Here is a 25,052-nt window from a genome sequence, read left to right as displayed (position 1 = left end):
TTTGGTAGTAAACAAAGAATAATTACAGAACTATATAACCGCATCACCACGAATCTAAAAATAGTTTTGTAAATTTTTAAAACACAATTATGAAATATAGGTTTTACAAGCTAACAGTATCCATCTTACCCAACAGTGGTATAAATACATTTTAATTTCCGCAAGAAAATTAGAAATTTTACGATCGGTAATTAGATGTGTGTTTATTATATTAAATATGTGCTTAACGATCACACGTTTTAAATGCTTTCGTTGCCGTGTATATTATATATATAGTAGGGTGGGGAAAGATGGGACACCTTTAGCACATAATATCCAAATATCCTGATCGTGTTTTAAACAATTAACAACGGTCTATGGAAGTCGTGAGCATACGGTTTTACAATTCTATGAATGTTCTTTGTTTACTATCAAATGGGACGAGAAAATCGAATAAAAATGTGTCCCGTATTACCCCACCCTACCATATTTTGTTAAATGTTTCCGGCAAGGCGCACGTATTGTTTTTGGTACTTCCAATTCTGTTTTTCTAATCCATAATATCGATTCTATTAAACCAGCAATATAAAAACGTATAACGGCGTATTATATACTGTTATTATAACGGCATGCCTTTCCAAACAACACCTTTTGCTATGTATTGATTTGATACGTATTTGTGTTGCTTAGCTTTTTGGCTTATAGGTTTTCAATATTCGATTTTTGTTCGGGCAAAAAAATATTTTTCGCAAATTCGGTGATTCGATATTTTAATCCATATTCGATTTTGTGATTTTCTACTGCTTTAAGGTGTTATAGGAAAAGCGAACTTAATATAAATCTTATGAATTGTCGAATTATCAGCCATACATTACAAAACCATTTTCAAAAATGTTAATTTCCCATAAGGTTACATACGTGGAAACTTGTAAGCGGGCACGAGGTGTATAAATCAGAACACCCGTGTTATAACGACTGTCATTACCCCGCCACGCGAGGATAAATAAGTTACATTCATTCATTCTAATGACTTCAGCTATTTTAACACGTTTAACAGATGCTTTAAAGTAACATACAATTTTTGTATTTATCTCTTCAAATACACTAGCGAAAATCAGAATATGAAACAGTGAAAAGAAGCGAATTAAAAACAAAACGGCAGTCGTTAAAACACGCTACGGGTAAAATAAAATTTGAATGTTCTTTGTTTACTACCAAATTGGACGAGAAAATAGAATAAAAAGGTTTCCCATCTTCTCCCACCCTACTATATAAAAATTATACGATAAAAACAGTAGCATATATTTTTACGTTTGTTTTTAGTAAACTTGCAAAGCTGTTTTAGCGTAATGTTTTTCGATTTACAGCAAAAATCATATTATTTTTATTTGTTCCCGCTTACACACTTTTATGCATTTTTTTGTGGTTTTAAACTCTACAGCGTTTGCCGTGTAATCAGAACAATGTTACGCTACTTATCCATAACGGGGAGCTCCTACAATGTCCTGCGTTTCCCATTAATCTTGATTTTGCCACCGGACGTGCGTAAAATTCGGAATTCGTAAACGTTTGTTTTTGCATGTCACAAACTTGTCAGCCGCGTCAATTTCTAGCACGAACAAAATTCGCGGTTAAAAAAAAACAAAAAAACGGGCCGAATTTTACACGCGGCAGCTTAAATAGCGCTTTGATAGCCGTAATATAACGTACACGAGTTTTTGTATGGATTATCCAATTCCGTACAGCGTTTAATTAAGTCAGTATATGTTCTAAATGTACTTAGCAAAAAAAGTTTTTTCGGCCTGCGGGTTAAATTGACTGCGAAACAGAATTAAGCGTTTTGACGATTTCGCCGAAACGGAGCTGATTTATAGGCGTCTGTAACCACGTACGAACAACACAGCAAAGGTTTTAACTCTCATGTTCGTTTCACGTGGCTCATTGGTGTATACACGCGCTAAATTTAGTTCAACTTTGTGGCCATATGGAATGCCTTTACGAAACTACAATGCAATACATTATAATTTAAAAAAAAGAAAATTGCATTTTTTTGCAGATATATAGTAGGGTGGGAGAAGATGGGGCACTTTTTATTATATTTTCTCGTCCCATTTGTCAGTAAACACAGAACATTATAAAACCGTATCCTCACGACCCCCATAGACCGTTGTTATTTAAAATTTGGACATTAATGTTTTTTAATGATCTTTGTTTACTACCAAGTGGAACGAGAAAATAGAATAGAAAGACGTCCCATCTTCCCCCACCCTACCATACAACCTAAATTTTCGTTATTTTGAAATGTCCCAAACAACTTAAATAACATATATAGTAGGGTGGGGGAAGATGGGACATCATTTAACTCTTTTTTTCCCGTCCCATTTGGTAGTAAACAAAGAACGTTTAAAGAATTATAAATCCTTATCCTCACGACTCCCATAGATCGTTGTTAATTGTTTAAAACACGATCAGGATATTTGGATATTATGTGCTAAAGGTGTCCCATCTTCCCCCCCTACTATATATCAGATCCCGACAATTTTCATGGCAATAACATTGACTTTATCTTTTTAGTGCAAGACCCAACTTCTGGACGATGTATTGGCACCAGTTCGGGTCTTTCCGTGGGCGAGAATCGGCTCGAGCATTACTCAAAAATGTACAAGCGTTATAGAAACTGTACCATTGTAAAAGGAAATCTTGAAATTACGGGACTTGTAAACCCGGAATTGGACATCAGTTTTTTGAAGGTATTTTTTTTGTAAATTTTAATGTGTTTTGATAAGAATATAAAGTGTTATAGTACCGTGGGGTAAGATGGATACTGTTAGCACATAATATCCCATATTTTCTAATCGTTTAGTAAATAACAGAGCTCTTTTAAATTCGTGAGGATACGGTTATATAATTCTGTAAATATTCTTTGTTTACTAACAAATGGGACGAGAAAAGAGAATGAAAACACGGGCTATCTTACCCCACCCTACTAAATGAAACAATACGTGTAAAATACATGGTTAAAACATGTAATGGTTAAACGCGTGGCTGTTAATGAAGAAGCAACGAACAGACGGTTACACATTTAATTATATAGTAGGTTGGGGGAAGATGGGACACCTTTCATTCTATTTTCCCACCCAATTTGGTAGTAAACAAAGAAAATGCAAAGAATTATAAAACCGTATCCTCACGACTCCCATAGACCGTTGGTAATTGTTTAAAACACGATCAGGATATTTAGATAAATGTGCTTAAGGTGTCCCATCTTCTCCCACCCTACTGTATACAATGTAATCGAAAATAATAGTATTTAAAAATCATGTATGTATAACTATAATATGATAATATAAAATAACTATATCTGTCTCTTCCATAACGGTAGCGAAGATTTAGAAATATTTTAAACGAAAAGACAGGATATAGCGACAAAACAACAGTTGTTAAAACACGCTTACAGTTAAAAACATATTTACATTTAATTGGTAGAAAATAAGCGTGGTCGCTACACCTAGCAGATAAAAAACTAAACCAACAAAATCCAGTGAATTGGCATTAGACAAAGTCTGGTACAATAACAGCAATAACAGGTACAATAACAGACTTATACCATCCTATGCTCGCAACCGCACTACGTTCGATAATCCGACGAAATACCTTTATTTCGTTACGGTCTGCGTCCCAAATTAGTCCTACCCGCTTTTCGTTCGTGCTGTAAAAGACGCGCGTGACTGTTTTAAGCTTCCAGGGCGTTGACCGCCATGCGCCCTGCCGAATGCCAATCACGAAAATGAGAAACCTACGCTATTATGAATGTAACATGCTTTATTCTTGTGTGGCGGGAAACTACAGTCGTTATAACACGGGTGTTTTGTTTTACACACTTCGTGTCCGCTTAACTATGTACAGTAGGGTGGGTAGGGTGGAGGAAGATGGGACACCCTTTAACTCTATTTTCTCGTCTTATCTAGTAGTAAACAAAAAATATTCAAAGAATTATAAAACTGTGTCCTGGCGACGTCCATAGAACGTTTTTAATTGTTTAAAACACGATCAGGTTATTTAGATATTATGTTCTAAAGGCGTCCTATCTTCCCCCACCCTACTATATGTAACTTTGTTGGTGATTCGGTTTCTTTATTACTGACAATTTAGACAATTGTCGTTATTAAGTGTTTTCTCAATGAAAAACAAACGCCCACAAATGTAGCATCGACGAGCCTCGAACCCGAATCTATGACCACTATGCAACGACGCCGGACCGCTTAATCTTCTTATTCATTTAACTCTTTATATCTGGATTCACATACCAGACGAGCTTATTTCGTCTTCGCGTGTGAAGTGCAGAAAAAGGACATGGGATTTTGCATGCGAATAGCGACTAAAGCCCCAGTAATCGAACACCATTGAGTACCCAGACGTTACCGTGGTCTTTTAACTACCGCAGTTTAACTTTGGCAAACACCTGTTTCCTGTACTGCAGTGTTTGTCCACATTTTTACCTTCAATGATAATTTGCAATAGAACTCTTCAAACAGAAAAATAACCTAAAACTTTCATGCATTTTAAAATACTACAAACTAATTGAAATTAAAATACAGTCATCACCCACATAGTTACATAAGTGGTAACTTGTAAGCGAGCACGAGGTGTATGAAACAGAACATTCGTGTTATAACGACTGTCGTTGTCCCGCCACGCCAGGATGAATAAGTTACATTCATTAAAATTTGACATTTTTCTGGTTTATAAATACACCAAACCCCCCCTTTGATGTGTTAAAACTTAAATTGGTTTTTAAAATCATCAAACACAAATTAGGGCGATATCTACACCGCAAAACCGCTGCTTTAACACTGGTATTTTGAGGTTAGGTCTTTATAGCCTAATCCTCTTAAATTGTAGGTTTTATGTATGGTTTATTGAACTGGTCAAATAATTGGACAAGAACGGGAAAATTTGCCCACAGGCAATGTTTAGCAAATGGCTTAAAACCAAAACGATCTAAATTCAAGACGTACTTATGCGGTATTTCTACATTCGAATGAATGTAACTTACCTTATCCTCGCGTGGCTGTAAAACGAAAGTCGTTATAACACTGGTGTTCTGTTTCAAACACCTCGCGCCAGCTTACGAGTTACCAAGTATGTTACTTTGTTGGTAATTATTTTTTTAAAGGATTTTTTTCATTTTATGTGTGGCTGATAATTTGGACAATCCATTTGCTTTTAAATAGACACTAATTTAACAGTGACACAACCCAGTGGTCACTAATGGGCTTTAGATATCAAAAATACACTTATACTTTGACTGTGAAGTGACGGCTAATGATTAGCCAGTCCAGTTTCACACAAAGGCAGTGGTGTTTTAAGTGTCCTAATCGCCAGGAAAAGTGACATCGTACATAAATAGCACCTTATCTAAGCAAACATTTTAAAAGTATGTAGCGCAAGTGTTAACATAACTACTGATAGACTTCCCAAAAGTTTGTTTAGTACAGTTCGTATGGATGATGATCTCGTACGCAAATGGCGGCAAACATAGTTTGTGTCGTCTATACTTAAACAGCCGAAAACACTTCTCATAAAAAAACAGTTCAAAAAGATGCGTGTGTTTTAACAACTGTTGTTTTGTCGCTATATCATGTTTTTTCGTTTGAAATAGCTCATGCTCACTGTCAAGTTATAACTTCAGTGTCTTCTTATACACCAGGCACGCATGGTCTATTTATACACCTCATGCTCACTGTCAAGTTATAACATGGGTTTTTCTTATACACCAGACACACATAGTGTATTACAAAAAAACTTACAGTGGGTTTCATTGAGGCACACAAGAATTACGGTTTTTCAATGAATGAGATTTATTTCGTCTTTTCGGTTACGATAACAAAGAACGGGAAAGTTCACAAAAGCAAAAAGACGGGTAGTAACGGTAAAACAACATTTGTTAAAACACGCTTATTAATAAAAAAAGAAACAATGTTTTGAATAAACGGCATGCCTGCTATATGTATTAATATATGTCAATTTTTAGGACATTGAAGAAGTCACGGGATACGTGGTGATAGCTCTCAACTTTGTACCGTATTTACCTTTGGAAAAGTTGAAAATAATACGTGGTAGAGAGCTGTTCAAAGACAGATACGCTCTGCATGTCTCAATAAATATGAACGAACAAGACAGCTCACAAGGGCTAAGAGAATTAAGGTTGGTTTATAATTGTTATTTATTTAAATAATTTTTGGAATTTTTTAAAGTTTTTTTTTGTTTAGTTTTGCGAAAAAAAAATTATGTTTTTTTTAAAAAAGTTTTTAAATTTTGATCATTATTTAGGGTTTAATTATATATATATATATATATATATATATATATATATATATAGTTGTTTTTTAGTTTTTTTTTTATGGATAACTAGTAACTACATATTTTGCTTGTATTTTATTTTTAAGTTTTTTGTTTAAAAATTATATTGCCTAAAACTACATTTTTACATTTAAAAGCAAACTGCTTTTAAGTGTTTTTGTATTCAGAAAAAGTTAGACTGTTTTTGGTCTTTTTTTTACTGAAACATGTCGCATAATACTCTCTTTGAGTCTTTGTTGTTTATTACTTTACAAATATTTGGATTTTGCCATGACACACTACTAAGGCAGAGTCATAACTGTCGCTATTTAAGTCGTAAAATTGGAAACTGCTTCGTATTATGTATCATAAAAGATTCTTTTTAAATCTTTTGATAGTTTGAAACCCTTTTCGAAAGCGCTGGAAACCAGCAGACATCACTTTTAAATACAAATACTTAGTTTTTTTAACATTTTTTTGTAGGGTAAGACGGTCCATCTTATTCATTTTTTCATCCCATATGGTAGTAAACAAAGAAAATTTACAGAATTATATAAACATATCCTCACGACTCTTAAAGAACGTTGTTAATTGTTAAAAACGATTTGGAAATATGGCATATTATGTGTTAACGGTATCCATCTTACCCCACAGTACTATATATATATATATATATAATATATATATGTTATTTTATTCAAAACTTTGTATCACTTTTTACAATATATACATTATAACTTTTGACCCTTAATTTCACTTTAGTATTTAAAATATCTTTTTTGTTTGCTGGCCATTGATTCTTAGCCTTTTAGCGTAAATTTTGGACGTCATATTTTCTTCCCTATTTTCTTTTCTCTTTTGGTTGTGACGTCTGTTTTTTACAGCGCACGAATTTGTTTACTTAGAATCAATAAGAGGCATTTCCCACTTTACCTGGTGTGTATAAGGCCAATGTTTTGCGTTATATGGGTCACTTATTATACGAATATGTATAATATATATATATATATATATATATATATATATTGGCAAGTGGTCATAGCATAGCAGCTTTTTATACACCAGACACACATGGTGTATTCATACACCTCATGCTCACTGTTGAGTTATAATACGAGTGTCTTCTTTTACACCAGACACATATGGTGTATTCATACACCTCATGCTCACTGTTGAGTTATAACATGGGTGTCTTCTTATACACTAGACATACATGGTGTATTCAAACTCCTCATGCTCACTGTTGAGGTAAAACAAAAAGGTTTTTTTCTTCACTAGGTTTACATTTTGTATAATAGACTTTAGGCTCACTGTTAAGTTATAACATGGGTGTTTTTTTATACACCAGACACACATAATGAATTCATACACCTCATGCCTATTGTTCAATTATAACTCCTTAAAAAAATGATAGTTTTTGAAACAGTACCCCCTAAACAACTGTAAAATTGTCTATAATATCCGTGAAAATGTGTAAAAACTCCAGATTGGATTATAAGAGATAGGGTACGTCCGTACGTGCAGTGTAACAGGATCGGCGTCAATTTCATGAATAATTGAAACTGAGCGATTAATTACTTTGGGGTGTTTGTGGTGCATATCAGCATTGTTTCATGCTTGCTTGTTTTGAATGTGTTTTTGTTCGTTTTTTTGGAAATTTTTACAATAATTAAAGGCTATTTGTTGTTTATGGTTTGTTTTGAAAAACATGTGTAAAAAATTTAAAAATGTAAATATATGTATATATATAAATATTTAAAATTTTTCAAGACTATATATATATATATATATGTGTGTTTTGTATGTTATATGTGTGTTTTAAATATGTTGTGTTTTTTTTTAATGTTTAAAAAATTATGAAGCGTAAACGTAAATGCATTTATAAAATATCAAAAAATAGAAAACATATTTTTCTCCGTTAGTTTCAATTTTACTCATAAATTTTAGTTTGCAGTTGCTAAAGTTACTTAGAAACACCTAAATATCCATAAAAATATCATTTCCCTAAATTTAAACCAATATTTTATTGAAATTTTTCACAGAATTTTAAATCTGTCACTTTAATAATGCCAAAGGAAAATTCCCAACCACAAAAACGGATGCTATGTAGTCCAAAACATCAAATTAGTCGGCGCGGCACTTTTTGAGGCGCCATATACTTACAACCCCCCAACCCTGTTGTCACTAATAGCTCCTCTAATTTGTCAGCCATACAATTTAAAAAAAAAATTAAAAATTTACTTACAAAATTACATACTTGGTAACTTGTAAGCGAGCACGATGTGTATAAAACAGAATACCCGTGTTATAACGACTGTCGTTGCCCCACCACGCGAGGATAAAAAAGTTACATTACATTCATTCATTTTTTAATGCAATCAAAAAGTTACATAGATGGTAACTCGTAAGCGAGCACGATGTGTATAAAACAGAACACCCGTGTTATAACGACTATCATTACCCCACCGCGCGAGGACAAAGCAAGTTGCATTCATTCATTTATTCCTTTTTTTGCGCACTGAACCACCACTGTTCTCACGTCAGAAATTTCCGGTGTTTTGTAATCGAATTTTCGATTTAGGTCTTGTGAGCATATGCTAAGATTTAATTTGCTACAACACGCTGTCAAATTAAACTGGTCTGTTCCACAACCTTACAAGGATGTAACAGGCACTGATTAATGACCTAAACCCTATAAACCAAAATAAGCAATTGTAACCTAGTTTATTCTATATGTGTGAAGTCCTACAGTGAGGCATGCCATGGGACCTGGGATTTAGGGCACAGTTGGCCCATTACCCCAACATTGTATATGCACGATCTATTCTCTATGGGTTAGGTCCTACAGTGAGGCACGCCATGGGGTCTGAGATTTAGACCAGAGTTGGCCCATTACCCCAACATTGTATATGCACAATCTATTCTCTATGGGTTAGGTCCTACAGTGAGGCACACCATGGGGTCTGAGATTTAGACCAGAGTTGGCCCATTACCCCAACATTGTATATGCACGATCTATTGTCTATGGGTTAGGTCCTACAGTGAGGCACACCATGGGGTCTGAGATTTACACCAGAGTTGGCCCATTACCCCAACATTGTATATGCACAATCTATTCTCTATGGGTTAGGTCCTACAGTGAGGCACGCCATGGGGTCTGAGATTTATGCCAGAGTTGGCCCATTACCCCAACATTGTATATGCACGATCTATTCTCTATGGGTTAGGTCCTATAGTGAGGCACGCCATGGGGTCTGAGATTTAGACCAGAGTTGGCCCATTACCCCAACATTGTATATGCACGATCTATTCTCTATGGGTTAGGTCCTACAGTGAGGCACGCCATGGGGTCTGAGATTTATGCCAGAGTTGGCCCATTACCCTAACATTCTATATGCACATTCTATTCTATATGTGTGAAGCCCTACAGTGAGGTATGCCATGGGGTCTAAGATTTAGGCCAGAGTTGGCCTGTTATCTTATGCATTATTTTAGGTAGACATTTGGAATCATTTGTTTTTTGTTTCACTTGCAAAGTTACATACTTGGTAACTTGTAAGCGAGCACGAGTTGTATGAAACAAAACAACAAAGTTATAACGACTGCAATTGCCCCACTATGCAGGATAAACAAGTTACATTCATTTATTTATTCATTCATATTCTATAGTTACTATGCATTCTCTCAAAATAAAACAGTCTTATTTCAAATTGTTAAATACATTAAAGCAAAATTTGATACTTTACAGTGTGTGAAACAGACAGGAGAATAAATCATTTATAAGCTTTAGAATATATTTAGATTCCGAAAGGTCTCAACGCACTTGGTTTTAAAATCAAGTGCGCGCAATATTTTTGCTTCATTTATTTCCGAAGAAATGTAGTTTTTTTAATTTGCACAAAATCATGGGTGACATTGTTAAAATGCAGTTACACTCATTGTTGTTAAACATAGGGAACCTCATTGATTAATGTGGTGAATGCAATATACTTTGGCTCTGCTTGTTTGTATAGACACCCAACAGCAGGGTAAAATCTGGGGTGACATTGTTAAAACACAGTTACACTCATTGTTGTCAAACATAGGAAACCTCATTGATTAATGTGGTGAATGCAATATACTTTGGCTCTGCTTGTTTGTATAGACACCTAACAGCAAGGTAAAATCTGGGGTGACATTGTTAAAATACAGTTACACTCATTGTTGTTAAACATAGGGAACCTCATTGATTAATGTGGTAAATGCAACATACTTTGGCTCTGCTTGTTTGTATAGACACCTAACAGCAGGGCAAAATCTGGAGTGACATTGTTAAAACACAGTTACACTTATTGTTGTTAAACATAGGAAACCTCATTGATTAATGTGGCGAATACAATATACTTTGGCTCTGCTTTTTGTATAGACACCTAACAGCAGGGTAAAACCTGGGGTGACATTGTTAAAATACAGTTACACTCATAGTTGTCAAACATAATACATTAAATCGTGTGTATGTATTTGCCAATAATTAGAATTAAAAAACATGTATATATATGGGGGCTTAAAACAGCAAAAAACAAACTGTTAAACCAATATAGAAAAACACAGTAACTTTCAATCATTTTCAGCCGAAAAAACATTAATTTTAGATGCTTTACTTAAAACTAAAATCCATATTAATTTCATCCCAAACCAAAAGGGCATAGGTTCAAGTCCCAGCCTTTCCAGCAATATTGCTTCGATTTATTGACACCTAACGGAACAGGACTTCAATTTGGGAAAATTAAAACTCAAAATAATTAAATTAAAATTTAAGCTGACTGTGCTATATAGATTTTTTTCCACCTGGCAAAGTTTATACGTAATACCTTTCCTCTAAGTGAAATCTAATAACGGAAAAGTTTTTAAATGTTTTCATGTGTTTTTAAATTGATATTATGTATAATATAAGCATATGTTGTATGAATACACCATGTGTATAAGAAGATATTCATGTTATAACTCGACAGTGAGCATGAGGTGTATGAATACACCATGCGTGTTTGGTATATAAGAAGACACCCATGTTATAACTCAACAGTGAGCATGAGGTGTATGAATACATCATGTGTGTCTGGTGTATAAGAAGACACCCATGTTATAACTCAACAGTGAGCATGAGGTGTATGAATACACCATGTGTGTCTGGTGTATAAGAAGACACCCATGTTATAACTCAACAGTGAGCATGAGGTGTATTTTCAGCCCAAAACTCATCTATCTATTCCATTTCCATCTAGGCTCAAATCTTTAACGGAAATTGTGAGCGGAGGCGTCAAAATGAAACGAAACAATCACCTATGTTTCACCAATACAATCAACTGGGACGATATATTACGTAAAGAAACCAGAAATATGTACCGGGTCTCACTGGAAGACACTCCACCCCCAAGCTGTGAGTATTAGAACATATAGCAGTGTTTCACAATCATTTTTACCAGTGTTTCACATTTTTTTATTACTTTTAAAAAATTTTTGGACCTTTAAAAAAAGCTTGAAAAATTAAAAAAATTCTCACCTACAAAGTAACATACTTGGTAACTTGTAAGCGAGCACGAGGTGTATGAAACAGAACACCTGTGTTATAACGACTGTCGTTTTCAGGCATGTGAGGATAAGGCAAGTTACATTCATACATTAAATTCTACAGCAGTGTTTCACAATATTTTTTAGCAGTGCTTCACATTTTTTTACATTATTTAGCAGTTTTTTGTCAGTATTTTGTTTTACAGGTTTAGCAGTGTTTTGCAACGGTATCTGGCAATGTTTTTTAGTAGTGTTTCAAAATTATTTTTTGACAGTACTTAACCATATATAGATATATTTACAGAAAAATTGTAATTTAAAAAAACTTTATAAACACTACTAAATATACTAATAAAACACATTTAAAATCGCAGTAAAAACATTTTTAAAAATTTAGTGTAAAACCATAATAAAATAATTGTAAAAAAAACATGTTAAAATGTGTCCGGCGCCATGGCGTAGTGGTTAGCGCGCCTGTCTGTAACCATTAGTTAATGGGTTCAATGCTCGACGCTGCTACCATTGTGGGCATATGTGTCCTTGTGCAAAACACTTAACGACAATTGCTCCAACCCAGTGGCCACTAATGGGTTGTCCAAATTATCAGCCATACATAAAAAAAATCCAAAAAAAAATAATCACCCACAAAGTAACATACATGGTAACTAATAAGCTGGCATGAGGTGTTAAACCCGTGTGATAACGACTGTCATTTTCCGGCCACGCTAGGATAAAGTGAGTTACATTAAAAAGTTTAAGCAAATATCCACATCAAGTTTTAGGCACTCGGTATTAAAATTTTCAATCTTTTAGCACATGTTATTACGTAATTTGGCAAAACATTTTTCTTGCATATATTGATTTTAAAACATGTTACACTAATGCTTTTTTCTTTAAATTATTTAAATTTTAATCTGCAGTTTGGTAAGTCATGTAATTTGGCACCATTTTCTTATTTTTTAGGTTTATTTTTCTACTAGAAAAAAATATTTTATTACAAAAAATTAGCATTTAAATGAATGAATGAATGAATGAACGTAACTTACTTTATCCTCCCGTGGCTGGAAAACAAGAGTCGTAATACGGGTGTTCATACACCTTTTGCCAGCTTACGGGTGACCATGTATGTTACTTTGTGGGTGAGTATTTTTTGGGGGCGACAATTGCTCCAACCCAGTGGTTACTAATGAGTTACCTAAATTTTCAGCCACACAGAAAACAGCAAAAAAGTTCTCACAAAAAGGTTACATACGTGGTAACTTAAAAGCAGGCACAAGGTGTATGAAACAGAACACCCATGTTGTAACAACTATCCTTGCCTGGCCACACGAGGATAAATAAGTTACATTTATTCATTCATTCATTAAATCAATTTTTTTAAAGTAAGTCATTATGTAATATTAAATTACCATAATAAACCAAATCAAAAAATATCAAAACAAAAGCACGAAACAATATATGCCACACACTAAGCAAAAATTCTGTTTTTTTTATCCGAAAATAAAGATAACTTTTATCTCTATCTTGTTTATCAATCTTAAAGCGTGTTGCTTGAATTTTAATCGCGTTTTCTTGACGTTAATACGACATTAGTTTGGTTTAGCTTGACTATATTTGTGTACGACTAGCTTAAGTTATGGCTTAAGCAATACAGTTTGTTTATATTCGTTTATAAAGCCTACGTTAAAAAGCTATGTATTTTTAGATGGTGTTGGTAAGGATAAAGGCTTTTCTCATAAAAAGTATAGTTTAATGAAATCGGACATCAAAAAAAATGTTTGTAAATTTTTAATTGTTGATAAAAATGTATAACGGTAATGAAAAAACTAAAGGTTGGTTTTAAAATTGTAAGAAATTTTCAAAAATCTAAAAAAAACAAACAAAAATGTGAAAAAACTACATGAAAAACAACAATATGTACCTAAAACTGCTCAAAATTTCTTTCAAAGTGTAAAAAATTAAAAAAAATCACAAAAATGTGAAAAACTGCCTGAAAACATTTTCAAAACAACAATACATGTAGCTAAAACTTCTCAAGTTTCTTTCAAAAATGTGAAAAATTGATAAAAACTAAAATTACGTAACTTTTTTTGCAGGTGGGAGTTGTGACGATACTTGTGGCGGTGGCGGTTGCTGGGGTCGCGGGGCATCTATGTGTCAAGTGTGTAAGTTGCCACTAATAAACCTGCTATCAAATGTTACAATCTCTTTTTGCAGTGTTGCCGTTTAAAAATTTAAAAAAACTTTTTGCAGTGTTGCAATTTTAAAATTTCTAAATTTGTTGCTATGGTTTTTACTATTACTGTGCATTAAATAAGTTAGGTAAAATTTTTTTAATATGTTTATGTATCTTTGTCTTTTTTATGGGTGAGGTCCTACAGTGAGGTATACCATGGGACCTGAGACTTATCTATATACACTAATTTGAATAATTTTTGTATTTTTTTTTAGCAAAACATATTTTTTGTACAAAAACACACCCAACAAAAATGTTATGTTATAGCCTGATGATGAGCATGAGGTGTATGAACAAATCCATTAAAAAAATACACTACATAAAATAACTCTTTGCAGAAAGCATAAGTTGCAAAAATCTATAATTTCCTTTTTTTATTAATTTCCCTCTAGAAATTTAACAAATGGATTTAATTTAAATACACAGTTATTATTTCGCTCAAATTAAAGCTAATTGAATAAAAACTTCTTTATTAATTCCCCCAAAATTTACCAAGTTTTTAAAATGCAAAGGTTTTATTTTGCTTAAATTAAAGCCAATGTAAAAAAAACAACATTTTTATTTATTCCCCTTAAAATTTAACCTTTTTTTTAAATACAAATGAATTATTTCGCTTAAATTATAAATTATTGTAATATAATACTAGATAAAGCCATTGATAAAATACGAATGTGTATCCGTGCCCAGTTTGCCATCTTAATCTGCCATAATTGGTTACATAACCTGTTGTTAGAGGAAATTACTTCTTATCCATTACACGTGTTTGCCAGTGTGACTTTTTGATAGGCATTTCGTTTTTGAATGTTTTTTAGCGGTTTTTATGGAAAAAAACAACCAATTTTTGCTTTTTTATATAAGAATCTTATGCTCACTGTTTAGTTATAGCATGGGTGTCTTCTTATACATCAGACACACATGGTGTATTCATACACCTCATGCTCACTGTCAAGTTATAACATCGGTGTCTTCTTATACATCAGACACACATGGTGTATTCATACACCTCATGCTCACTGCCTAACACCTTTAACACATACATTACCAGTGACATCCACCATCTGCTCGGAACAATGCGGCAACGCTCGTTGTAAAGGACCAGCGCGAGAAGACTGCTGCGACATTGAATGTGCGTCTGGATGTACAGGACCAAGTGATAAAGACTGCATCGTAAGTTTAAAAATTTAACATAAATGCTTTGGTGTATGAATACACTATGTGTGTCTGGTGTATAAGAAGACACCCATGTTATAACTCAACAGTGAGCATGAGGTGTATGAATACACTATGTGTGTCTGGTGTATAAGAAGACACCCATGTTATAACTCGACAGTGAGCATGAGGTGTATGAATACACTATGTGTGTCTTGTGTATAAGAAGACACCCATGTTATAACTCAACAGTGAGCATGAGGTATATGAATACACCATGCGTGTCGTGTCCGCTTGTGAGTTACCACATATGTAACTTGTGGGAAATTTTTGTTACTTAAACAAGAGTAAAAAAAATCACCCAAAAATTACATACATGGTAACTCGTAAGCGGACATAAGGTTTATGAAACAAAACACTTGTGTTATAACAACTGTCATTACCCTGCCACGCAAAGATAAATAAGTTACATTCATTACACAAAAAAACAACAAATTTCTCAATAAAAAAATCACAAAAATTTCTACATAAAACTCCATAGGAAATTTTTCACACTCATTCAAGTTATTTCTGTTCATTTTAGACATGTCTCCATGTGAACAACACCGGTGCTTGTGAATATACTTGCCCCCCTGCTCGTATATATGACCCACTGACGCAGCGAAATATCCCAAATCCACATTTCAAGTTTCATTATCACGACCATTGCGTGGACGCTTGCCCAAGTAGGTCATTTTTTCGAAAATTTTTTAATAATTTTTTAAAGTATAGTAGAGTGGGGGAAGATGGGAGACCATGAACACATAATTTCCAAATATCCTGATCGTGTTTTAAACGATTAACAACAGTTTATGGGAGTCGTGAGGATAGGGTTCTATAATTCTTTAAATGTTCTTTGTTTACTACCAAATGGAAAGAGAAAACAAAATGAAAAGGTCTCCTATCTCCCCCCACCCTACTTTAAACTCCTTAACTTTGTCTTCTCCTTTTTCCTCAAGAAGCAGGATGAGATTAATATATATAATTTTTAGCATTTTTTTTTAAGAGTGTTATTAAAAAATGATTTTAGGAAAAAAAAATTTTTTGCCGTTGATTCCTTACTTTTATAATAATAATAATAACTTACATTGTCTCTTCGATAACGGTAGCGAAAATTTAGAAATATTTTAAACAAAAAGACAGGATATAGCGACAAAACAACAGTTGTTAAAACACACGCATCTTTTTAAACTGTTTTTTATGAGAAGTGTTTTCGGCTGTTTAAGTATAGACGACACAAACTATGTTTGCCCCCATTTGCGTACGAGATCGTCATACATACGAAACTTTTGGGAAGTCAATCAAACAAAAACACATTCGAATACATTGGTTTGTTTTTTTCCAGGCAACTTGTTAGTAGAGGACAACGGCTGCGTCAAATCTTGTCGCCGTGGTTTGCATAATGATGGTACCGGGAAATGTGTTCAATGTAGCGATGAACTTTGTAGTGGTGATAAAGGTATGCGTTTAAATGAATGAGATTCCTTATCTTCACATGGCGGGGCAAAAACAATAGTTATAATTATAACATGGGTGTTTTGTTTCATACACCTCGTGCCCGCTAACGAGTTGCCATGTATGTAACTTTGTGGGTGATTTTTCAATTTTAAAAAGTTTTTTTGTGGTTGACAATTTGGACAACCCATTAGTGACCACTGGGCTGGAGCAATTGCAGTTAAGTGTCTTGCCCAAGGACACATACGCCCACAATAGCAGCGTCAAGCCTTGAACCTATAACCTCTAAGTTAAAGGCAGGCTTGTTAAGTATAGTGCTACGCCGCCTGTATTTAAGTGTTTCAGATACTTAATTGCTACCATTGTGGTTTGTACTGTAATAAGACATGTATCTAATTTGATTGACAGGAGTAGTATGGGCATTACATGAAATAACTGACTTGTTTAGACATTACATGAAATAACTGACTTGTTTAGGCATTACATGAAATAACTGACTTGTTTAGGCATTACATGAAATAACTGACTTGTTTAGGCATTACATGAAATAACTGACTTGTTTAGGCATTACATGAAATAACTGACTTGTTTAGGCATTACATGAAATAACTGACTTGTTTAGGCATTACATGAAACAACTGACTTGTTTAGGCATTAAATGAAATAACTGACTTGTTTAGACATTACATGAAATAACTGACTTGTTTAGGCATTACATGAAATAACTGACTTGTTTAATTAATTCTTTATTCATTCATTCATTCATTCATTTATTTTTTATAATTACAGAAAACAGTGTTCTATTTATTCATTCGCCCATTTATTTACTCATTTTTCATTTACCTATTTATTTATCTATATCTATAATTAATTCTTTATTCATTCATTCATTAAGTTATTCATTTATTTAATATAATTATAGAATACAGTGTTCTATTTATTCATTCGCCCATTTATTTACTCATTTTTCATTTGCCTATTTCATTCACAGAATGCTACGGCGTAAACCATCAAGACGGCCCGCTAGCGAACATTCGTACGGTCAACTCAAGCAACGTACATTATTTTCAAGGGTGTAATATCATTAAAGGGAATCTCATTTTCCAGTCCTTTGTTTTTGTGGGGTAACTATATTTTTTGCATGAAAATTTAATATAGTAGGGTGGGGGAAGACGGGACACCTTTAGCACATACTATCTAAATATTCTGATCCTGTTTTAAACAATTAGCAACAGTCTATGGGAGTCGTGAGGATACGGTTTTATAATTCATTGAATGTTCTTTGTTAACTACCAAATGGGCTAGAAAATTGAAAAAAAAGGTGTCCCATCTTCCCCACCCTACTATATATATATATATATATATAATGACAAAAACTTTTTTGGGTTGATTTTTTTTACCGATTTTTTTGTCATTTTTTTTCATACTTTTTGATGAATATTCAAAAAGCTTTTATGAGGTTTTTTCTAGATAATTTGTTTGTGGGGTTGTTATAGTTATGTGACAATCGTTATCATGAAAATTGTCACTGCTTTCTTTGTAACCCAGAGGTAATGGGTTCAAGGCTTGACGCTGCTACCATTGTGGGTGTATGTGTCCTTGGGCAAGACACTTAACGGCAATTGCTTCAACCGAGTGGTCACTAATGGGTTGTCTAAATTATCAGCCATACATAAAAAAATTCCCAAAAAATAATCACCCACAAAGTTACATACATGGTAACTCGTAAGCTGGCACGAGGTGTATGAAACAGAACACCCATGCTATAACGACTTTCATAACCCGCCAAGCGAGGATGAATAAGTCACATTCATTCATTTATTTAAGTCTGAATTTTATCCAGAATTAAACCGCACAAGTTGTAAGTATATGAATGGGTATTTTTTACATGAATGTTTTGTTTGGCATTACTGGCAACTTTGAATTCAAAGATGCCTTCTATTTTTAACAGTGTTTCTCAACTCCCTAGATGCAACTCAAAAAAATCCAAAAACGTTTTCTAAAAAAGGCGAAAAATTTTTTAAAAATAAATTTTAAATGACTTTTTTGAACTGTCGTACTTTTTAAAATATATTTCAAGAAAATAAAATTTTGAGCAAGTTTTTGTTTGCAACCCACGAGTTGAGAAGCACTGTTTCTTGCATTTGACGGTGAATACAAAAATCATGGTTTTTGATTGCGAATTCTCTAAACGCATCAAAAAACTTTATTTTTTAAGCAATTTCACATATATTTCGACCGAATTTTGTGAATTTCCGCCAAAAATCATGTTTTTTTAACGCAAAATCAACAAAAAACTACCGGTTCTATTAAAAAAACCTAAAATTTGATTGAAATTAGTTGTAGTTATATTTAAACTGTGTATTTATTAGTTTCAAAAAACTTCATTTTTTAAGCAAATTTCACATTTTAACCCAAATTAGTTAATTTTGGCCCAAAATCATACTTCTTTAAGTAAAATCAGCAAAAAACACGGGTTTTATAAAAAAAATCCAAAAAAATTTGATTGATATTGGTTCTAGTTATATTTAAACTGTGTATTTATTAGTATCAAAAAACTTCATTTTTTATGCAAACTTCACATTTATTTTAACCCAAATTAGTTAATTTTGGCCCAAAATCATGCTTTTTTAAGTAAAATCAACAAAAAACTACCGGTTCTATTAAAAAAAAACCTAAAATTTGATTGAAAATGGTTCTAGTTATACTTAAACTGTGTATTTCTTAGTATTACGTAATAAATTACTCAAAACAAATTGGAAATTCTGAGCAAAAACGATAAATTTATCCGAAATTTAATTACCGTCTACACGGTTTTTTAAACTTAAATTCTTTGCTGTGTTTTTCAACTGTTTTTAGCGAACGCCGCATTCCGCCCGAGGTTAAGGTCACCTGTTCAATTAAAATTGAATTAATTAGACATAAAAAGCCCGCAATCTATTCCTTATTAACTTGCTAAAAGCCCTGCTATATACATTGTTAAATGTAACAGCTGTAAGAATGAATTTAGATATTTTTTCACGCTCAAAAAAGCGTCAAAATTTAACATGAAAAAATTTCATTTGTTTTGACATTTTTTTGAATTTTTTTTTTGGTTTACATTTTTTTTAATTGTTTTATTTATGTTGTTTTCATACTAAATTTAATTATAGCTGGATTTTATTGTAAAAAATTATCTGTTTGTTTAACATTTGTTTTCTATTTCTCGTCATTTTACAATTTTTGGAAGCTTTTCCTCTCAATAAAAATATTTTTTTCAATATATTTTTACAATACTTTATTTTTCTCGTTTTTTTTTTTGTAAATTTTTTCGCAGTTTAAACTTTTTTTTTATTTTTTTACAAAATCTGTTATTTTTTTATAATTTCTTTTGCATGGTCTTGTGCCTGTACTTCCAGAGTTCCTCCAAAACACAGAATGCTGATGATAACATAACTTAACCGCTCTTTTAAGCCTGACAGGCGAAAGGAGAATTTCCTTTTTATCAGATTTAACGTAAATATGCGTTAAGAGCTTAATGTTAACGCATCGTGTGTGGCTAGGTGGCAAAAACTGCTTGAAAAAAACACAAAAAAACACATTTTTGTATTTGTTTGAACCATTTTTGGTATATTCGATTCTATTTTTGTTAAAAACATTATTATTTTGAGTTGCTAAAAAAAAACGAAAGAAAAACTGCTTGAAAAACATACAAAAATCACATTTCTATATTTGTTTGAACCATTTTTGGTATATTCGATTATAATTTTGTTAAAAACTTTATTATTTTAGTTTTCTTGAAAGAAAACGGAACAAAAAATGCTTGAAAAAACACAAGAAACACATTTCTGTATTTGTTTTCATAATTGTTTTTTTATTTCGATTTCATTTTCGTTAAAAACTTTTTTATTGTATATATATATTTTTTTTTTTGTAGAAAAACTGCTTAAAAATCGCTTATTGCTTATTTTATTTTAAACAGTTTTTGGTATATTTTAAATTTTATTTTAAATTTTTTATTTTTTTTTATTTTGTTGATTGAAATTTGTTTATTTTTGTTCGATATTATTAATATATATTTTACCTATGTTTTGTTACATTTATTGTTTTACTTTTGTTATAATTTTGATTTTTAATTCTTATACACCAAACACACATGGTGTATTCATACACCTCATGCTCACTGTTGAGTTATAACATGGGTGTCTTCTTATACACCAGACATACATGGTGTATTCATACACCTCATGCTCACTGTCAAGTTATAACATGGGTGTCTTCTTATACACCAGACACACATGGTGTATTCATACACCTCATGCTCACTGTTAAGTTATAACATGGTTGGTAACATATTTGCGTATGATGCATAAAAAGATACCCGTGTTATAACTCGACAGTGAGCATGAGGTGTATGAATACACCATGTGTGTCTGGTGTATAGGAAGACACCCATGTTATAACTCAACAGTGAGCATGAGGTGTATGATACACCATGTGTGTCTGGTGTATAGGAAGACACCCATGTTATAACTTGACAGTGAGCATGAGGTGTATGAATACACCATGTATGTCTGATGTATAAGAAGACACTCATGTTATAACTCAACAGTGAGCATGAGGTGTATGAATACACCATGTGTGTCTGGTGTATAAGAAGACATCCATGTTATAACTCGACAGTGAGCATGAGGTGTATGAACGCATGGAAAGCACAACTATGCTATAACATTACCCCAACCCCAAAACTATATCTAATTCTACTTTTTTTACATTACAGTGACAACCATACAGGGCTGGCACCTATGAATATATCTCAATTAGAAGTCTTTAGATCTGTAAGAGTTATAACAGGTCAGTTATATTAAAATTTTGTTTAATTTTTTCCTAAAAATTTTTTTTATGAAACTGTAATTATATGCAAATTTTTTTTTGAAGTTTTCTTAATTAAAAAAAAATTTTTTTTGGCAACACTGAAAAAATAACCTGGCAACACTGGCAATCCTTTGTCACGGACATTGAGATCTCATAAAGATAGCATAACTTAAAGCGATAAACTAATAAACATTTCCGTTTGAAAAACCTTTCATGTTATTTGGTTGTTTATTTTGATTTCTTATCTGTTTTTACGACTATATGTCTGTTTAAGCAGAAAATATAAGCGTGCAAGTTAAAAGCCATCTTTTCAAAGCTGTAAATTAAAATTTAGGCCACATATTTAAGCCATAAGTAAGAAATTTGAGGTCTTAATTTGAAGCCACATATTTTCAAAATAAATATAAATTAAATACATTTTATACCATGTGTGTCTGGTGTATAAGAAGACACCCATGTTATAACTCAACAGTGAGCATGGGGTGTATGAATACACCATGTGTGTCAGGTGTATAAGAAGACACCCATGTTATAACTCAACAGTGAGCATGAGGTGTATGAATACACCATGTGTATAAGAAGACACCCAAGTTATAACTCAACAGTGAGCATGAGGTGTATGAATACACCATGTGTGTCTGGTGTATAAGAAGACACCCATGTTATAACTCAACAGTGAGCATGAGGTGTATGAATACACCATGTGTGTCTGGTGTATAAAAATACACCCATATTACAACTCAACAATAAGCACAATATAAACATATGCTACGAATTTTATAAAAACTCGACAGTGAGCATAAGGTGTACTTTTTTGCACAGGATATCTCAAAATAGTTTCCTGGCCGGGAAACTTGACGGACTTTTCCATTTTTGAAAACTTGGAACAAATTGATGGCTTTAATTTATATAAAGATTTAGCTGCATTAGTTATTCAAGACAATGTGCATGCAAATGGGCCTTCCTATCTGATGCAGGTAAAGCAATAGAAAATAGGGTGGGGAAAATGGGACGCCCCGTTTATTCTATTTTCTTGGTCCATTTGGTAGTAAACAAAGAAAACTCAAAGTAAATTAAATCGTATCTTTAGGACTCTCATAGATTTGAGTATTACATAAAAAAAACGCCAAAATCGATACTCGACAGTGAGAATGAGGTGTATAAATACACCATGTGTGTCTTGTGTATAAGAAGACGCCCATGTTATAACTTGACAATGAGCATGAGGTGTATGAATACACCATGTGTGTCTGGTGTATAAGAAGACACCCATATTACAACTCAAAAGTAAGCACACATGCAAAAACACCCCACCAAAAAATCGCCGAAATCGCTACTCGACAGTCAGCATGAGGTGTATCGAAACTCACAGCAATTTCATTCCAGATCCAGTCTCTTGGCTTCCGTTCCCTCAGAGCCATAAACCACGGCAACGTCTATATTGGTTACTTACGAAATTTATGCTTTGACAAAGCGGTGAATTGGACGTCTATGATAAAAGACCCGCAAAGTTACCGTGGTTTTTTGAACGGGATTTTGCTAAGGAAAAACAAGCCTGCATCTCAATGTAAGTAAATGCTGTTTTGTGTATTAGGGACTTGGTTTTAATGCTTGACAGCGAGCATGAGGTGTATGACTACACCATGTGTGTCTGGTGTAGACACCCATGGTTTAACTCGACAGAGAGCATAAGGACTGGAAAAGACAGTGGTTAAAAAAACGTTTTTTTTATTTGCTGGCACGAGGTGTATGAAACAGAACACCCGTGTTTTATCGACTGTCATTACCCCACCACGCGAGGATAAACCAATTTACATTCATTCATTCATTCACATACTTTATCCTCGCGTGGCCGGAAAACGACAGTCGTTATCACACCGGTTTAACGCCTCGTGCCAGCTTACAAGTTACCATGTATGTTACTTTGTGGGTGATTAATTTTTTTGGATTTTTTGTGGGTGATTATTTTTTCGGACATACATTATTTTACAGGCAATGTCAGCAGCTTATGCGATGAACAATGTAACTCAAACGGCTGTTGGGGTTTTGGGCCAACACAGTGTTTACAGTGCAAAAACTTCTCCTTTAATGGGACCTGCTTATCAACTTGTCATAAAGAAATGGGCATCACTTTTGCAGATGGAGGTACATTTTTAAGTGTATGAATGAATTTTTAAGTTTAATTTTTGTGGTGGGAAAGGGCAGTCGTTATAGCACGGGTGTTCTGTTTCATACACCTCATGCCTGCTTTTAAGTTATGAATAAATTTTTGCGTTACGGGGTAAAGACACTCGTTAAAATACATTTTTTTCTGGTTTTATATGTTCTTGAAAATAATACCGAAAAGCATAATACTCAAAAATCTGATTGAATGAATGTAACTTATTTATCAATGCGTGGCAGCGCAACGACAGTCGTTTAAACACAGGTGTTCTGTTTCATACACCTCGTGCCCGCTTATGAGTTTCCACGTATGTAACTTTGTGGGTAATTTCTGTTACTAGAACAATAGTAAAAAAACAATCACCCACAAAGTTACATAGGTGGTAACTTTTAAGCAGGCACGAGGTGTAAGAAACAGAACACCCATGTTATAACGACTGTCATTGCCCTACCACGCAAAGTAATTAAATATCATTTATTTAAATTCTCATTTTTCGCTTAAATTCTCCTAAAACTATTTATGACAAAATCAGTCTATTTTCCCCATACTTTTAATGAACCAGAACTACAAATAGTAGGATGGGAAAGGTGGGACACCTTTTTATTCTATTTTCTCGTCCCATTTTGTAGTACACAAAGAACATTCAAAGAATTATAAAACCGTATCCTCACGACTTCTATAGACCGTTGTTAATTGTTTAAAACACGATCAGGATATTTGGATATTATGTGCTAAAGATGTCCCATCTTCCCCCACCCTACTATATAGTTATTGGCATTTTTGTCAAAACACGCAATTTTTGAATGACGTTATTTTATCCAAGTCTTAAAAGCAATGTTGACCACAATACCAATATACAGATAGCAAATTTGTGAATAGATTATAAATTGTCGTTTTTTTACCTGATTTTTTAAGCTTGTTTTAATATTATACTAATATTTTAATATTATAGGACAATTTTTTTTGTATACAGAAGTTAAGTGAAAATTTGTAATTGGTATTTTGTATATTAATGAAATATGTAATATTTCGACAGTGAGCATGAGGTGTATGAATACACCATGTGTGTCTGGTGTATAAGAAGACACCCATGTTATAACTCAACAGTGAGCACGAGGTGTATGAATACACCATGTGTGTCGGGTGTATAAGAAGACGCTCATAGTATATCTTAACTGTGAACATAAATTACAAAAAACAAAAAATTTCAAGTTCTTGACAGCGAGCATAAGGTGCCTAAATCAGCGACGCATGCCTCGGCAGTGTGCATATGACCTCTGAGATTGA

At 33.2% G+C, this 25,052-nt stretch overlaps 1 protein-coding gene across 4 annotated transcripts in view; it reads left to right on the top strand.

Moving 5' to 3' along the window:
* LOC149725723 (epidermal growth factor receptor-like) overlaps positions 1 to 25,052 on the top strand; it is a 46,055-nt gene that overhangs the window by 4,532 nt on the left and 16,471 nt on the right. For 2 of the 4 annotated variants that reach the window (XM_089891754.1, XM_089891752.1), the window contains exons 2-14: positions 2,554 to 2,729; positions 6,014 to 6,186; positions 11,583 to 11,737; positions 13,965 to 14,033; positions 15,150 to 15,271; positions 15,837 to 15,978; positions 16,638 to 16,751; positions 17,739 to 17,871; positions 18,591 to 18,608; positions 21,507 to 21,580; positions 22,424 to 22,578; positions 22,988 to 23,168; positions 23,594 to 23,746. In XM_089891754.1, the coding sequence (XP_089747880.1) occupies positions 2,554 to 2,729; positions 6,014 to 6,186; positions 11,583 to 11,737; positions 13,965 to 14,033; positions 15,150 to 15,271; positions 15,837 to 15,978; positions 16,638 to 16,751; positions 17,739 to 17,871; positions 18,591 to 18,608; positions 21,507 to 21,580; positions 22,424 to 22,578; positions 22,988 to 23,168; positions 23,594 to 23,746 (1,665 nt within the window). Of the gene's footprint in view, positions 1 to 2,553; positions 2,730 to 5,766; positions 5,912 to 6,013; positions 6,187 to 11,582; positions 11,738 to 13,964; positions 14,034 to 15,149; positions 15,272 to 15,836; positions 15,979 to 16,637; positions 16,752 to 17,738; positions 17,872 to 18,590; positions 18,609 to 21,506; positions 21,581 to 22,423; positions 22,579 to 22,987; positions 23,169 to 23,593; positions 23,747 to 25,052 lie in introns of those variants that run through there. The other 2 variants (XM_089891756.1, XM_089891753.1) reach the window with 2 other exon arrangements.

Source organism: Ciona robusta, chromosome 13 (genome assembly GCF_009617815.1).
Source record: "Ciona robusta chromosome 13, ASM961781v2".
Lineage (NCBI taxonomy): Eukaryota > Metazoa > Chordata > Ascidiacea > Phlebobranchia > Cionidae > Ciona > Ciona robusta.
The sequence above is the reverse complement of the archived record's forward strand: the minus strand, read 5'-3'. Positions and strand labels throughout refer to the sequence as shown.